The sequence below is a fragment of the Styela clava genome, chromosome 4 (assembly GCF_964204865.1).
Source record: "Styela clava chromosome 4, kaStyClav1.hap1.2, whole genome shotgun sequence".
NCBI classification, from domain to species: Eukaryota; Metazoa; Chordata; class Ascidiacea; order Stolidobranchia; family Styelidae; genus Styela; species Styela clava.
In genome coordinates, this window is record NC_135253.1 from 9,292,618 (window position 1) to 9,309,220 (window position 16,603).

Genomic DNA, 16,603 nt, shown 5'->3' on the forward strand with positions numbered 1-16,603 from the left:
CTATCAATTAGTGGGGAAAATAGCAATAGGGATTTTGTGAATAAAAGTAGATTTAGTCTTAATTCTCTACTTTGTAATTTTGTTTGTGACAAATGAAAATATAAGACATCTCCCGAAAATAAACCCTAGTGTTATTTTTCGGAAGAAAATTGAAATAAATCCCTGTCATATTTTCGGGGACACACGGTAGTGGTGATATAGCTTGTTGCAAATCAACCTCAGAGACTATGTTCTGATTGGGAATTCATCTTTATGAGCAAAATGGAATATTCTTATGTTTCTTGCAGACCTGACCCATGTATATAATATAGTCCCTAGCTGCCTAACATATCAGTGGTTGCCTGTAACCCCCCTAATAGTACTCTTTACGCTATAGCCTTGTTATGCGCAAAAAATTCACATCAAGTTTGGCAAAATTAGTGTTGCAATACCGCCATGTTGTGAAGTCACACTTGTGACAATCATTGATATTTATAAGGTAGCAAATTTGATCTGCGTCTACATCACAATTCCAACTATTTGATATTTGAATATCCATGTGAAAGATGTGTTACAATAATAGTCGTTTGATTATATAAATAATTGTGTGCCACACGTAGTTTTAATTACCGTACTAGTTTTACATAGTGATAGACAAATTTAGCAGTTTCCAGCATTTTTACGTCGAATAATGGAAAAATGCCGTTTGCTTTTACTCCCCATTATCTTTGGCAGCCTTATTCTATTCACTATCATTAACTGATTTCACCACTAAAATTTAACTTGGTTATAAATATTTAAAGCCCATGTTTAAAATCTTACAAGATATAAGGGTATTCCAATGTATCTACAAACAACAGCAACCAATCATTGATACTAAAATAGCAGAAATTTCAACCTATATCTATATTTATAAAAACCATGTACAAAATTTCAATATCGAATAACTAAAATAAAAATTATTTTTTGCCGAGTCCAATCAAAGGATGATCTTAAAAATATGAAAGAAAAAAATTCATCTATTCTTCTGCTTCGCCCTCCTCAGCAGCAGGGGCTGGTTCATCTTCAGCAGCTGGTGCTGGTTCTTCCTGGTCCTCAACAGGTTGCTCGGTGGCATCATCAGCTGGTACTTCCTCTGGTGCCTCTGATGGTTGAACTTCTTCTGGTGGCTTATCTTCTGATACTTCTGGTTTTGTTTCTTCCTCGGTGGGTTCTTGACAAAAAAAGAGAAAATCAGTGACTTTCACAAGCTTTTAAAAAAAATTTTTTCAAATATTTTGCCACTGAAGGAGAATTATGTGTAATAGAGATAATTTGTCAATACAAAGAAATACAAAAAAGTAAAGTTCATGTGTTCATTATATAATGTTTTCAATAATAAAGTCTCAAGCAATCACTCAGGGCAAATAAGAGTTAGAGGAGTAGATAAGTATTAATACATTTTTGTGTGATATAACAACTGTTCATTGTTGATTTGTTGATATTAAAACTTTCGAGTTGCGTTATTGTATTTACCTTCTTTAGGAGGTGGTGGTACAAATAATGTGATTCCAGTTATATTTCCTGCCTTCCATTTTGGTATCGTTACAGTTACTGGTTCCTCTTCTTCTCCATCACCTTGTGACTAAAAATCAGGTAATGTAGCCATAAAACAACTCATGAACCAACGTTCTTTTCATTCGAATATATATAAAATTCAAATTATAGATATCATATACCTGCTGTTTGACCGTTTGTATGCACTACATTTAATTTGAACATGGAGTCGATTAACAACGTGTTCTTCACAAGAATTCAAAACATAGATACAATACAATATAGGGGAAAATGGGCAGCCTTGCAAGCCACATGCCAAGAAACTTATACTACAATGGTGACCAGGTCGCGTAGATGAGATTTGAAACACGTTCCCTGCACACAGATTACATCATTGATAAAATTGTTAAAACTTCTGCAGGAGCAAAAAAAAGTTTTCTCACTGCCGCAGGAAGATTTGCCTAACCAATTCCCTCACAAGCCACTTTCATACATTTTGAACGTTGAACTGGGATGGCTATTTCCATACACAACCTGGCTGTGAACTGTGGTCTATTATATAATTAGTCCACACTAACTTTTATCCTACTTCAATTCCAATATATCAATAACAGAATTACAGTTAATTCTTTTAATTTACAAAAAATTATAAATAAGAATATGTTACCGTTTCAACTGGGATGTATTCTCCATGCTGTTCACATCCAATATCAAAAATATATTTTCCAGGTCCTTGCATCTGTTACAAATAAATGGCACTTTTTTATAGGAACGTTGCTTAAATTACAATAATTATGACATGAACTACTATGTTAAAACAACGTACATTGCCCTCTGTCCAATTTCCTTGGAATCTATGATTAGCATGAATTAATTCTCCTGCACCTTCTGGTTTTCCAGTAACCCATGTTCCAATATACCTTGAACCTGCAGAAGAGATTGTATGTATAAGAGGAAATATATTTATTCCATTTTTACTATTCAGATTAATGAAAAGGAATGCTGTTAAAGTGTTGATGTTAAAAATTTAAATGCAACAATTTTAATTTTAACCTGTATCATTATAATAATATTCTCCCTGTCCGTGTCTCTCATGTTTCAACCATTCACCATTATAGGTGTCTCCGTTAGTGTAGTAATATTTTCCTGTGCCATGCCTTTGGTCATCTGCCCATGAACCTGATGAAATGTTTTAGAAATGTGATCAACAACTTTACAGCCAATTCCTATATTATTTAATATGTTTGAGCACTTTTAGAAATGTTGGAATAATTAATACTGTATTATTCCTTCGATAGTAAATTTTCATGTAATAAAAAGTTAAAGGATGTTTAATTTCAGAAATGAAATTGATATTACAAACTTGATTCATCAGCTTCACTGACACAGAATTCCCCAAAAAGCTGATTCAAATTCACAGAATCTAGTCATGGTAGTATTGAGCAATGAGTTTCCATAGAGAATACCTTTTTATTGAAGTAGATATGATTCAGAATCCCTATGAATCTCAAGAATTTTTCAATGTTTTCTCATTGAGTTCAATGAAATGGTGATTAGGTGACTATGTAGTTCATTGTAAATTATAAAATATCCTCCATTTCAATAGTGGGCACACTAAAGACCATTGGATATAGTAAATCAAATTGAATTTTGTTCACCCTCATAAAAGTGACCGTAACGCCCATTGACCAGTAATTTGATTACCTGAATGGCAATTTTGTGTGACTCTTATAAACTCACCTTCATATTTTGATCCATCTGGGTAAATAAACATTCCTTGTCCGTGTTTTTTATTTCTCAAATATTCACCAATGTACCTCGCCCCATTTTTAAAACGATATGTTCCCTGAAATAAAATTATTCAAATTAACAGAAACATTTTCAATGATTATAAATTCTCACCAATCGATTTTCACATTGATCCGGTTTTCAGCAACCAATCAAATATTTTTGATACCGCAAACAAAATTATACCAAACTGAAAAAATCTCTTTTTCAAGTCCTACATTGTTGAGGCAAAAAAAACCTTTTAACATCATAATAAAAGATTAGTCTACAATTAGTCTCACAAAGGATGAAAAATGAAATATACTTGGATGATTTGGTATTTCCAGAGCAATAAACTCATAAAAATTATGTCACACTATTTGTAATAATTCATACCTGGCCATGTCTCTTCCCTCTTTCATATTGACCTTCATATGTGTCATTATTTGGTAAAGTTGCTTTTCCAAGTCCATGCCTCTCGCCTTCTTCATTCCTGTCTCCTTCATATTCCTAGATAGTAAAAGATAGGATTGGTAAAAGATGTGAATTTAGAACATTTGTCTTAATTCAACATACATCATAAAATGAAATCCAATGGAATGATGTCCACCATATGTATAAATGAAAATACAGACTCGAACAAAAATTAGTAAAATACCAAAATGATACTTACCCCCAAATATGGTCCAGCTTCATCTTCAAATTCATCTGATCCTAAATCTGACATTTTTCTTATGAATGTTTATAGGGATATTGAGAAAGTAAATCTGGTGACAAATATGTACAAGATACAAGCAAGCTATTCAATATTGTTATGGTTGTCAACTGATCTGATTAAAAAATAGAGATTAAACGTAAATATTAATATGCACAAAAACATTGTTCATATCTTATTTATAAAGCCGAAGCAAATTTTTTTCCAGTTACAATTTTAAACCAACATTCTGATCAATATGAAGAATTCAGCAACAGCTTCCAGGTCATGTTTAGTTCAAATCAGGTATTACATTTTCATTGTTGCTCTGATTCAAATTTCAATTTCAAAAATTTTGAATGATCCGTTTTTACCCACATAATGTTGTTGCATCATAATTACGAAAAATAGGAGTTGTTATTAGTAGTTGATTTCGGTTCAAAAATAAGGCACTCCCTGTGAAAGTGGCCAACATTACTACTGTCTATGACAGACTTTATTGCTTTTAGTGCAGGCAAAGCAGTGAAGCTGACTACTAATGGGCTGCCCAAAATTAAACATGAAATAGAGCAAGTGTTTTACATGAACATATCACAACCAAATTCTGCTCATCGAACAAACATGAGCGGCAAAGTACACTCGTTTAGGAGTGTTCAGAAATACATATAAAATCATTGTACAACCTATAGCACTTTGAAATTTATCAAAAAAAAAAATAAATACAGTGAATAATAGAAAATTCATTTGAATAAACTGTTGATGATTTACAGTGGAGTAAAAATCAGAGTTTAATGGTAAGAAGTAAAGACAAAATAAGATTGAAGTGAATCAAATAATATAAATAGCATTACATCTCTAATTTCATAATAGCCATACTTCGATCTATCTCATTTGAAAGTGGACAAAACTTTGGCAATTCTATGCATGCTTTACTTTGAATTTAAACAGGCAAAATGGAACATTGAGCTTGAAATGGCACGTTCTCAAACTAATAAATTGATGATAGTACGACAAACCAGATATCAGTACCAAAACGATCGGAACCTATTGAACATAGGTTGTAAACAACCTGTATTGTAGGTAACTGTACTACAAAGATTACAGTGGTATTTTTACTACATTCTTCAGGTGTTAGAACTCTGGAACTGGTCAATTTGAATAAGCATTAAAAGACTCTTGTCTTCCAGTGTGGCTAAAATATTTAAACATTACATATCATGATATTTTGAAGCACAAATATAAAATATTTTCCATTCTGACTGATATTGAATTTCCAGAATAATGTCAAAGCTATTTCTCACTGGGCTACTCACTCGCTGTCGCCAATGATTTTGTTAACCAGTAACGTATTTACGTTACTATGGCTACGGAGTCACTCAGGCGTCCAATTCACAATCGCCGAACGATGATTTTTTTTCTAAAAATAAAAGTGGTTCTTAGCAAATATCTATGCATGGATTCTTTACTTTAAAATTAATATAAAACCACCTATATATATATATATATATATAGGGAAATTAAAGTTATAAGTCTGAATATGGCCGCTTCTCATTGGTGTCACTGGTGTACCGTACTCATGTACTGGTAAACCAAATTTTCACAAAGTTCCCCTATATGCAACAACTTGAAACAATACCAAAGTTCAATTAATACGGATATACACACATATTTGACGAAAGTGAAAACGCGCATGTCTAAACCTAGCACTAGGTGTACCGTGTAGGCTACGTCCCACTACCGTTGCTGAAATTTTATTGCGGTAGAATCTCTTTTATGCGTTTTATTTTGTACAGTAAATCCAATTCATTGACTCAATTTTAATCGTGCGATATCAGGTCTCCAACTCAAAACATGTCGCGGGCCACTTTTTGAAATTTATTGACCACGCGGGTCGCAAACCAAGATATTAGGTAAAAAAAAAGTGGGTATCTGAATGTACTGTGTTGAAATTACACTTGGATCTTACAGCCAACGAGACATGAAGCATATTCATTTACCGGTACTTGTGCTGGATATTTGGGCTCGATGTTTGGCCTTATTTTGCGTTGGTTTGCGATTGTTGAGACAACCTGCAAATGCTCGTCCGTTAGTCGTGTGCGGAGGGCTAACTTTCATACTTGAAATGAAAAACTGCTCGCAATTATAAGAACTGCCAAACATCGCAGGTATGCGACGTGAATGTGTAATTAGCTTTGCAAACCTCTCTTCGGGCACAATCGACTGACCGAAACTCGTTTATTTCGTCCCAATGAACAAGCGAAATGAAATTATTGAAGTTATAATTGAATTATAACCGGTATGTTAGTCGTTGATTATAACCATAGAATAAAACATGAACATGGATAATAGGAGGAAACTTTTGCTTCAATTTTCACAGTTTGTCGGACCGGACTCTTGATGAGAAATATCACGATAAAACACACATTCGACATACGGTTGACATCGTACTATTATAGTTGTGGAAAAATCCCAACCATGACGCGGGCCGCAAAAAATGCCTGACGGGCCCCGTGTTGGAGACCCCTGTTTTAAGCCAAGGTTTCGCCGCTGCTGACAAAATTTGACAACCCTCAACGCGCATCTTTTTTAATTTTTGGGGACCCCACTGTTTTCATCATGATGTGTATTTGTCCTTCGCGAGAGAATAGCTGAACTCCTCGCCGCCGCGGGGTATTTTAGTCACCGTTGGTGGGTCACGGCTCCCACACCCTCGAGTACATGCATGTGAAATGAATAACTGACTAACTAATGCCATACCGGACATGGACCAGACCAGAAGAGGCTGTGGTTTACCATATGATCATGCAGTCTTATCGACTTTCCTATCCCCTAGGATAAATAGGATAGAATTTACATATTTATCCCGGGGGAGAGGAAAGCCGATAAGACGGCTTATCCATATGGCGAACCACGGCCTCTCGTCCGGTTACTATTCCAAATCGGGTATGGGATTAGTTTTACTGTATTGTTTGTTTTCGGAAGCATGGACTTGGTGGTGGAGGAAGCCGTAACCGACCAGCGGTTACGTGAACCACCCAACGACGGCGAGGAGTCCAGCAATCCTCTCACACATAACCATTCCTGCATGGGATTCGAACCTGCGAACCCACGCAGAGTAGTTAGAGGTGCGGTGACGAGCGTATTCCTAACGCTTAGCCCGTTGAGCCACACCGCCGCGCCAAATATGTAAATCCTGCTTTGGGTTAGTTATACGCTTACCCTTCTGTCACAAAGCCCATTTTGACAGCGACTCTGAACCATGGGATAGCTCATTCGACATCTGCCTTGAATCAGGTTATGCCTTAGATCAGGGGTGGGCAACTTTTCTAGTGGGCAACTTTTCTAGTCGGCAGGCCAGATGTGGGAAAATGAAGTCCTCGGCGGGCCGAGTTATTACAAAAAATACTTCGTTATCCAATCTTTGTTAAATGCTCGACACTCTGTGTCAACCTTACGTTTCTTGAGATATTCCATGGTTAATAAAACTTAATATAAAATCTAATTTCTAAAATATTTAGAATCTACATTTAACCAATGAGCATATGTACATGCTCATTGATATAACTGATAACAGTAGTGGGGGATGTTTACAACGCTCTCTGCTTTGATCTTATATTGTTTGTTTGAAAAGTGTGCTAACGCAATTGTTTGTTCACCAGAGTTGGATCAATTGTAATTGTAATTGATGTAATAAGTTTTTCAAGTTTTTTTGTAAGTTTTTCATGTAATTGTAATGTAATTGAGGCATTTTCATTCTGTCTAATTGTAATTTGCTAAAATTTTTGGCTCAATTACACTTTCAATTAGACCAGGGGTCACCAAACTACGGCGTCCTTTCATCTGGCCCGCAATAACACGAAAACGGGCGAAATATTCTTCCCAAGGGGCTTTTTCCGAGTATCGCCTTCCTTTTTTATTTCGTAACATAGTCAATCGGCAAGATGCAAAAAAGTGACGTAACGATATGCCTTTAGACAGATTTTCAGTCGTGGTTGTAAACAATACCTCATTTTACGATTTCGAATGCTATTCGTTAGTTTGCATTTTGACAATCAGAAGAGTTTCCCAGGCTTGCTTCTTTAGCCAAGGATTATTTGGGACTAACAGCAACATCAGCCCCATCAGAAAGAGTTTTTTTTCAATTGCGGGTAACTTTTATACGGCATGAAGAAATTTATTGGGATCAGATGGAATTTTTTTCAAGAAGGCTGTTACTTTTTTATTTTTAAATTTTTTATGAAATCTGATATTTCGTCTAAGATTTCGCTGTATTATTTTATCCATGGGAACACTGGCTGTCTGGTTGGATTCTAGCTACGCGAAACTCGGAATTTTTTTGAGGGTAGCGGCGACGTCAAGTGTAAGGGTTGCTTCGCTCTGTGTAACGTGTCCATATATTTGAGCATTGCCTTGTTGTAATTTGATATTTTTTGAACGGAGTAATTGTAATTGAAAAATATAAGGGTAATTGAACTGAATTAATGTAATTGATCCAACTCTGTTGTTTACTAGGGAAATTGTTTATTTCACCAGCTTGCACTGACAGTGCGGTGAAAGTAGAACGATCGGCAACTTTCTGGAATGATGCGTCGGACCACATTACAGAGTGTGGTTGGATACAGTCAGCGGGCCCGGTCAAAATCTCGCTCCAAGTAGGTAGGCAGGTGCCAACAGGAGATCCAGGAGGAATTTGTATATTTTTACTCTTTGATGTCTGCAACGAATGTAATATGAAAAACCGGTGCTTGTTGTGATTTATTGTATTATATTAAACATGGAATAAAACAAAACAAAATATCAGACATATAACAACAATAAATAAAATACACATACTGACAAAAACTAATATACCCATATCGAGACATTACATACCTCATTCCAGCAGATATGGCAACTAGACCTATTTTATTACAATCTACTACAACATAAAAAATACTGTATGTGTTGTAACTTCACTTAAATGCACAATTTATATAGTAACCCATATGCAATAACTCGTTGCATTCAGAATGCTTTAGTATGGGAAATAGGTTTTCAATGCGCAGAACAGAAAATCAGCATTTTGTCCTGCTAAAAATACACTCGCTTGGCATCAACAGGAGACTGTATCATAGGGCAGTATGGGCATTTCACTTTCGAGCCGGCAATTAATTTATTCAGAGCATCTCTAGATATAATATGCCCACATGTTAACCTCATTGGAGGATTGTTTTCTGTGGTTTGCTGTCTCAGAATTGGGCAAGCGAATATGGAATGGTAATGTTGGTCATGAGCAAGATCTATATCTATTGGTAGTTCATCTTTGTCAGTCAATACACCTGAACACTGTCGCTGTTCTATGACAGATTTAATTGCTATAAGCGCTGGTAAAGCTGTGCACCCTGCAGTGAAGCTGGCTAATAATGGGCTGTCCAAAGATAAACCTAAAATAGAGCAAGAGTCTCTCATGAACATGTCACATATTTCATCCCAATTTTGCTCATCCAGCAACGATGAATATGGGGAGTTCGCAAGGCCGTGTTTCATGTACAAGAAACTGCCCATTAGCATCTGAATTTCCTTGCTATGTCCATCAGCAAATGCTTGAAATTTTCGGGAATACCGAAGTGCTTCAGTTTGTGCATGTGGCCCTTTTCTCATAATGTTTATGAACTGCATTCGATGAAGCATGAACTCGAGACTACTACCCTTTTGTTGCAACTCGTGATGGTTTTTCGCCTGCATGAAAAAAGTAACAGTTGTATATCATGATTGAAATACAATCAATACAAAATTTGCCCTGCAGTTTGTGAAACATTGATCTTTTTCTTAATATTGTGTGACATGCTCAATTTATGAGCGCTAAAGTAAATAAATAATTTGTAGATACTTCACAAAGAAATTATGACATATTTTGAAATTTTCGAGATTGTCTCTTGACTAAAATTGTAATCAGAAATTTTTTGTTGTGTCTAATAAAATAAAAACGTATTTACAATCATGATAAGGTTTAGATTTCAGCATTTTTCAAACACAATTTTCTCTATGATAAAACATACTTCAATTCAGAATGTATTTTTCAGAGTCAGAAATGTTTTCTGTATGGTTGAAGTGTAGATAATCAGGTTATGGCATTTTTCATTATCACCTCCTTCAAACGTGTTAAATAGAGCAATATTTATAAATGCATGTGGTCAATTGACTTACTGTCCATTCTAGGGCAAGGTCCAAATCATGATTTCGTAAACTTTGTAGAACTTCGTTGATTTGCACAAATGGTTGTTTCCAACTGTCATCTATATCTAAACGAGCTTCTTCACTTATATCTTCGGCCAATGATAGCTGACCTTGGCGAAAGTAATGTTCGCATACAGCTGTGTTGAGGAGTTTTTCTTGCTAAAAACATTGTTGTACGTACTCAAATTATAATTATGAAAAGAAATTTTATACATAATAATACAGATTTGCAACCATAACTTGAATCAATTAGTGTTAATCACTGATTGAAAACAAAAACTCGGTAATTCAAAGAAGCATTTTCAAATATTAGTATATTTCAAATTTTATTTTTTTTATGAATGAATATTCCAAAAATGATAATGCTCCTATATATATTACAGAGAGTGATAAACCAATAATTATTGTGACCAAGTCTTAGCTTCAATCGACGAGGGCCATTTTTGATATCACTATTCAAAATCAGAGGGTGGCGGCAATAGGGGCCTTGACGTTATAGACATTTGTGGTTTCCCCTTTTTTTATCCTAAAAATGTCCCAATTCATACATAATGAGAACATGACTACATAACGATGATATATTCCTACTTCTTCATGCCCTGCAAACAGATAAGTATACAAATTCCTAATCAATAGGGCACAAAAAATAATAATCCCACCTTGGCATTGTGGCAGAAAGAACCCGGAATGACAGAACTACAATCAGCATCAAAATTTCTATCAATGGTTTTACCAATTCTTGATACACTGCTATGCAAATCTTTGTGCTGTCCAGAGAGTTTTTGGCCACAGTTTTTGATTTTTTTGTTATATTGTCCCAATACTGCTTGGTGGTGTTTATCAATTACATGATCTGCTGGTAGCTGATTAATTTCTTCTTTAAGTTTTCCAATTTGGTCCTCTAATTGTGTTAAATTTGAATCATATTGACTTTTATAAGATTCAAATTTTGCAAGGAGTTTGTCAATATCTCTCTCAGTGTTATGACAACTTTCCATATTAACCTATATTAAAGTACCTGAGCAGGAATAATCAAGGGATTTGAATAACACAATTATAAATAAAGGTTTATTTCGACACAATACTCAGCATACCAAACGCCAAAATAATTGATAAAAACTGATTATAGAATTAGAAAAGCAAATAAAACCTTAAGTAAAGTTCAAAATGTTACAAAATATAGGTTTTGCCAAAAAGAAGGGACACATGTTAAATCACTTAAAAGTATTTAATGAAGATATGCCTAGCCTTCTGTATAAGAGTATGAATCGAAACTTTTATAAAGCTATTATGAAATGTGATTCAGTCAAATATTCTTTATCTTCGAAGTGACAAAAATAATTTAGTTTCACTAATTCTCTGTTTCATGTCAGAAAGTTACTCCCCCAAGAATAATTATACAATGTTTTTCAAGGTGATAGGTGCTCACTATAAAAGTCATTTTCAAGCAATCTAAGTGTTGTCCTATAGAACTGTAGAATAAGCAATTTGTCATGAAACAAAGTAGATAATGTCCATCCAAACAAAAATAAAGTGATTTATCGTAATGTAGCACATGTGATTGACAAACTATTATACAGTTATATGCATAATAGTTTACTAATAAAAGGTAATTAGAACTTTTGTCATCAGATTCAACATAGCATTATTTCTGTTATGGCAGTGGATTGTGACTATTTTTCAGTGCCAGGGTAGTCTACCGTACCATTTGAGGATTAGTGAAAACAACAAAGCAAATTCAATAAAGACATTTTTTTGAATCAACTCAGTATTAAAGGCAATTGTCAGTCTTGTTATTTTGAGAAAGAAGTTACTGAAGCCAGATAATGTGGCCCAAGACAGGGCAAATTTACTAATTAATATATGGCAATAATTGGAATCTCAGCTAACGTTAGTTCATATATTTTACAGTATACCTGTATACTGTCAGACTGTTATAGCCTAAATCCTGAAACCGCATGGTTATTGTGCCTGTTACCGTACGCTGTTAGTCCGTACCGTAACGGCTCAGTGCTTAAATGCAAAAGACACAATGTCTTAACTGGATGTCCAGACGGAAACTGCCATGTAATACTGTAATACAGAAATATGTCCAGATGTACAAAAGTCCTGATTTCCTGATCTAAACAATGCCCGACCGAGGATTTTCTCCTTCATAATCAATGTTACCAAACAACGTAAACAAGATTTCTCTGAACTCACCGCCTCAACAAAGGAATATGGCGAACGAGAAGCGCTAACTTTAGGACAGTCCGTCAGCTAGGTTTGTCAATACGAGAACTGCATATAATACGTCACGGAGAACAATCTTAATCCCACGCGGATAAAATTCAATGGAATCTATTTCAAGGAACTCGTCCACTGGTTCTCAAGCACGACTCATCCAAGATTCGTTTCCAATCCGATCCCGTTTCCTCTGATCGGATTTTTATCAGATTGAAATAGTCAAATTACTGATTGAATGATTATAGTTATTGAAACCATTGAAAGTTTCTTCCTATACTTTCCATTGCAATATTATCAACGCTAGTTTTGGAGAGTTGGCGCTTACAAACTGGCTCACATTATGAAAACTATCATTTTTATTCAACACAATAAACCAAGTGCCGTTTCTAGGTACTGATCGCTAATATTAGGCTAGGCTATCACAGCGTTTGGGGTATCAATTTTTGATTATTGTAATTAAACTAAAGGGACTCGGGAGACATAATGACAATTAGGCTATTTTTTAGGATCACTGACGAATAACACGCAAAACTACCAAAACGAGGCAACGTTTACAACCATGCCTGAACATCTTCTGAGCGAAAGAAGTGTCTTTGTATAAGTATATTTTGATTTTCCCGCAAAAAAATCATACACAAAACACAAACAATGAACACACAGAAGATTGGGAATACTGGCAAAACCTTTGGGCTCTATAAAGGTTTAATGCATGTGAATATACATGCGCCAGCTTACCCACATTCAACACACAAACATATATTCAAAACAAGAGAGCTATGCTCAAAAATATGGACACGTCACAAGGTGTCGCTATTTTTTATTCTGACACATAAAATACAAATCTCTTGACGTCCGCAGAAATTTTTTGAATAAGTAAAAGTCATGGCCTTCTGGCAAAAAAATCAATCTTTAACCACTGAAAATTTCAAAGCAATTGGTCCAGTATTCGAAGAGAAAAGCGATTTCATCATGACGAAAGAGAAGAAAACTACAAATAAAAGCAACAACATAATATTAAAACGATCGTTATGTACACTATAGTGTCCAAAAAAAGACAAAAACACATAAGGCTATCCGTTCGGGCGCCAAACTTGTGTAACATAAACACTCGGTGGGTCCTAATTAATAAATACACTTTGACAGATTGGAATGCATGGCTATGGTATGTGTATCACAACAGTGCTTTTCCTAAAAGAATATGAAATAATAAAAAAAACACTAGTTGACGTAAAATGGTGATGCTGTAGTTAAATTTCATTGCAAAAATAACAGAGTGACAAAAAATTGTTACTAAAATAACAAGCTCTGTAAATAGGTTGAATGTTTCATACCAGTCTAATTGGAGTATCGGGTTCTTTTGTTGTTTTCGATTAGTTCAATTTAAAATCATTGTATCCGCTCCAATGCTTCCAACATTAATATCGAGTTTCCACGAACGACCACCATTACAACAGGTGCAGTGGTCCGGTCTTTTCTGCGCTCTGTTCCATCATCCACAACAAGATTCATAAAAGGATTGTCCACCATTTAACGTTAACTTCAATATTTTATCCATAACCTTTATCAAATCTGGTGGATGGGCTATCTCAACACATGCAAGCTATCCTTTGTATCCTATGCCTTTGTATAATCATTGACTCTTAAAAAAATTACCTAAAGATTGGTTTGATTTATTTCTTGAGCAGAGCCTTGTGTGTCTGGTTTGTATTATTAACAGAAATTGCTGCTCTACCCATGCTGCTCGAGATTGTTGTCACATTCACAAAGCTGCAGTGCGCAAATCACTGGAATTTCGTTTCGTTTGACGCCGTTGAATTCTTTCTCATAATCATCACGGTACAATTTTTACGTTTACCCATTTTATCTCTTATGAAGTTCCAGATCTAAACTAAATTTAATTTACTGGTATATTCATTTATAAGGTTAAAAATAAGGACACACGTCAAAATAAAGATGTTTCTTATAAATAAGAACAAAAATATTTCCTAAAACAAAGACCTTCAAAATAAGGACAAATTCTAAAAAAAAATAAGGACGTTATGGTAGCCCTGAGTATAGGTAAAGTGGAGAAAAACATCTGTAAAAGCTACAATACTTGAGATGGAGTGAGACCAAAATGCTGTGCTACTAAGCGTTTTTTTATTTTATTTAAAGTGCAAAGTATTCATTTTCGTCACTACTTTACCTACATCAGACATTTTTTGCAATGCATCGCATTTTCGATGCCTTGCTTCCTTTCGACAGGAAGTTGTCACATCATCCTGGTCATTTGCAAGACATACTGTGTCTACATTTTCACAATTATTTGTTCATTTTTATAAAATTCTCCACGTCCTTCAGCAAATATTTCGATCAGTCATCAATGAACAGGGCGAGCTGTGATGCAGGAGCGTCGTCGTCGTTAAGCATCTTGTCTGAACGATACCGACCGTGACGCCCGCCACTTCGAGGTGCAACATCGCCTTTGTTTATTTATTATACGGCGAGCGGAGTTGGACATCTAGTAGTAGTATATTTTCACGGTTTGACTGAGAATGCTATTCGATGTGTGTTTTGGTATTTACTGTTGGGTTCGTATCGCGTAATATCAACATGTTCAAAGCCCATCCACCAGATTTGATAAAGGTTATGGATAAAATATTGGATTTAACGTTAAATGGTGGACAATCCTCTTATGAATCTTGTTGTGGATGATGGAACAGAGCGCAGAAAAGACGGGACCACTGCACCTGTTGTAATGGTGGTCGTTCGTGGAAACTCGATATTAATGTTGGAAGCATTGGAACGAATACAATGATTTCAAATTGAACTAATCGAAGACGACAAAGGAACCCGATACCCCAATTCATGTTTGTGCAAAGACTGGTATGAAACATTCAACCTATTTACAAGCTTGTTTTTTAGTAACAATTTTGACAAACAATAAAGATGAATATTAAAATGAGTACAGGAAACCAGGCACAATACAAAGCAAGAATATACCAATTCACTTACATTTAAACGAGGCTTTGTCAGAACAGATTATCCCAATGTAAGAAACTCAAGAAATAGATTATTCATACCCAATGACTATAGTACCATTAACAAGCTTTTGAGAACAGATCTAAAGACAGACTAAAGCCTTAAACAGTTAACCATAACAAGAAGTAATCAAGTAATCAGCCAATAATCGCGATGCAGTGAACCATAAGTAAACACACCAAAAGAAAGTAGTACCAAGATAAATCAGTCAAATGTTCAAACCATCCGCCCCCCCCCCCCCCCCCCCCTTCCCCCAGTTTATGAATGCAATGAAAAAGACGATAATATTGAACATTGTTGACTCGGAGTAACTGATATGAGATTAGATGTCTTTCAACCCACATTGTAGCTCTTCTTTGGTCGCAATTAGACAAAGTCTATGTATTGGTCGATTGTATAAATTCCTATCGCTGTCCTTGATTGTAACACTTCTCACTAAGCCATCTGAACTGGGCACAATGTTGTGAACCCGTGCTTTTTTCCATAAACCTCTGGGTGCACTTCCGCCTTTAAATCCAGGTTGAAGAATTAATACGTAATCGCCAACTTGAAGATTGCGTCTTGTACGAAACCATTTGTTAGCAAGTAATAGCTGAGGCGGTATGTGTTTCATCCATGTTTTCCAGAACACCTCAACTCTGTTTTTCGCCACTTTTAGCATGTCTCGTGGATTGAATCTCTCTTCTTGTGTAGTTTGCGGGACTACCTGCTTTGCATATGGATGTAAAAGAGTATTGCCAGTAATAGAATTATATTCCAAAGGGTTTCCATCTGAGAAAAGTGGTCGACTATTGATGATATAAGTAATTTCGTTGAGAACAGTTGTCCATTCTTCGTAGGTCATGAGAGCCCTGCTGTAATTCACCACTGATGCATCGAGTGCTTTGCGAACCGAGTTGATAAGCGATCTACTACTCCATTCATATGTAACGCGTAAGGCACATTATATTTCCAATCAAATTTTGTTTGATTCTCTGCCATCTCATGTTGAATCAACTGAAAATTCCATTTCTCGATCCATTCCTTGATAGGTGCTTGACTAGCTTGAAATGTAGTACCTCCGTCGGAAAATACAAATGCAGGATGAATTTCCCCTATAGCTACAAATCGTCTCCATGCCCGAAGGAACGAATTAGTATCCAGAGCCAGACACAGTTCCAGATG

The 16,603-nt window shown here is 35.5% G+C and overlaps 3 protein-coding genes across 3 annotated transcripts; all 3 read right to left on the reverse strand.

Annotated features, from left to right (window-relative positions):
* Positions 1-825: 825 nt before the first annotated feature.
* Positions 826-4,112, reverse strand: LOC120326003 (radial spoke head 1 homolog). Its single transcript, XM_039392200.2, has 8 exons — positions 3,956-4,112; positions 3,679-3,792; positions 3,256-3,361; positions 2,569-2,694; positions 2,342-2,442; positions 2,183-2,254; positions 1,495-1,603; positions 826-1,192 (listed from the first exon to the last, which is right to left on the reverse strand). Exons 1-8 carry the CDS (start codon positions 4,007-4,009, stop codon positions 999-1,001), a joined length of 876 nt encoding a protein of 291 aa, XP_039248134.2. The 5' UTR covers positions 4,010-4,112; the 3' UTR covers positions 826-998.
* Positions 4,113-8,720: 4,608 nt separating this feature from the next.
* On the reverse strand, positions 8,721-11,226 carry LOC120326939 (E3 ubiquitin-protein ligase RMND5A-like). The gene is made up of 3 exons (XM_039393295.2): positions 10,852-11,226; positions 10,163-10,351; positions 8,721-9,694 (listed from the first exon to the last, which is right to left on the reverse strand). Exons 1-3 carry the CDS (start codon positions 11,188-11,190, stop codon positions 9,047-9,049), a joined length of 1,176 nt encoding a protein of 391 aa, XP_039249229.1. The 5' UTR covers positions 11,191-11,226; the 3' UTR covers positions 8,721-9,046.
* A 4,535-nt stretch (positions 11,227-15,761) lies between these two features.
* Positions 15,762-16,283, reverse strand: LOC120325890 (uncharacterized). The gene has a single exon (XM_039392066.2). The coding sequence runs from the start codon at positions 16,281-16,283 to the stop codon at positions 15,762-15,764; it is 522 nt and encodes a 173-aa protein (XP_039248000.2).
* Between the last annotated feature and the right edge of the window lie 320 nt (positions 16,284-16,603).

Coding starts and splice junctions, on each gene's coding strand:
- LOC120326939 (XM_039393295.2), bottom strand. CDS start 11,190: ATGGAAAGTTGTCATAACACTGAGAGAGATATTGACAAACTCCTTGCA. Junction 10,352..10,851: donor CTTTCTGCCACAATGCCAAG/GTGGGATTATTA, acceptor CAATGTTTTTAG/CAAGAAAAACTCCTCAACAC. Junction 9,695..10,162: donor ACCTTGCCCTAGAATGGACA/GTAAGTCAATTG, acceptor TTTTTCATGCAG/GCGAAAAACCATCACGAGTT.
- LOC120326003 (XM_039392200.2), bottom strand. CDS start 4,009: ATGTCAGATTTAGGATCAGATGAATTTGAAGATGAAGCTGGACCATAT. Junction 3,793..3,955: donor AAGCTGGACCATATTTGGGG/GTAAGTATCATT, acceptor TTTACTATCTAG/GAATATGAAGGAGACAGGAA. Junction 2,695..3,255: donor AGATGGATCAAAATATGAAG/GTGAGTTTATAA, acceptor ACATTTCATCAG/GTTCATGGGCAGATGACCAA.
- LOC120325890 (XM_039392066.2), bottom strand. CDS start 16,283: ATGACCTACGAAGAATGGACAACTGTTCTCAACGAAATTACTTATATC.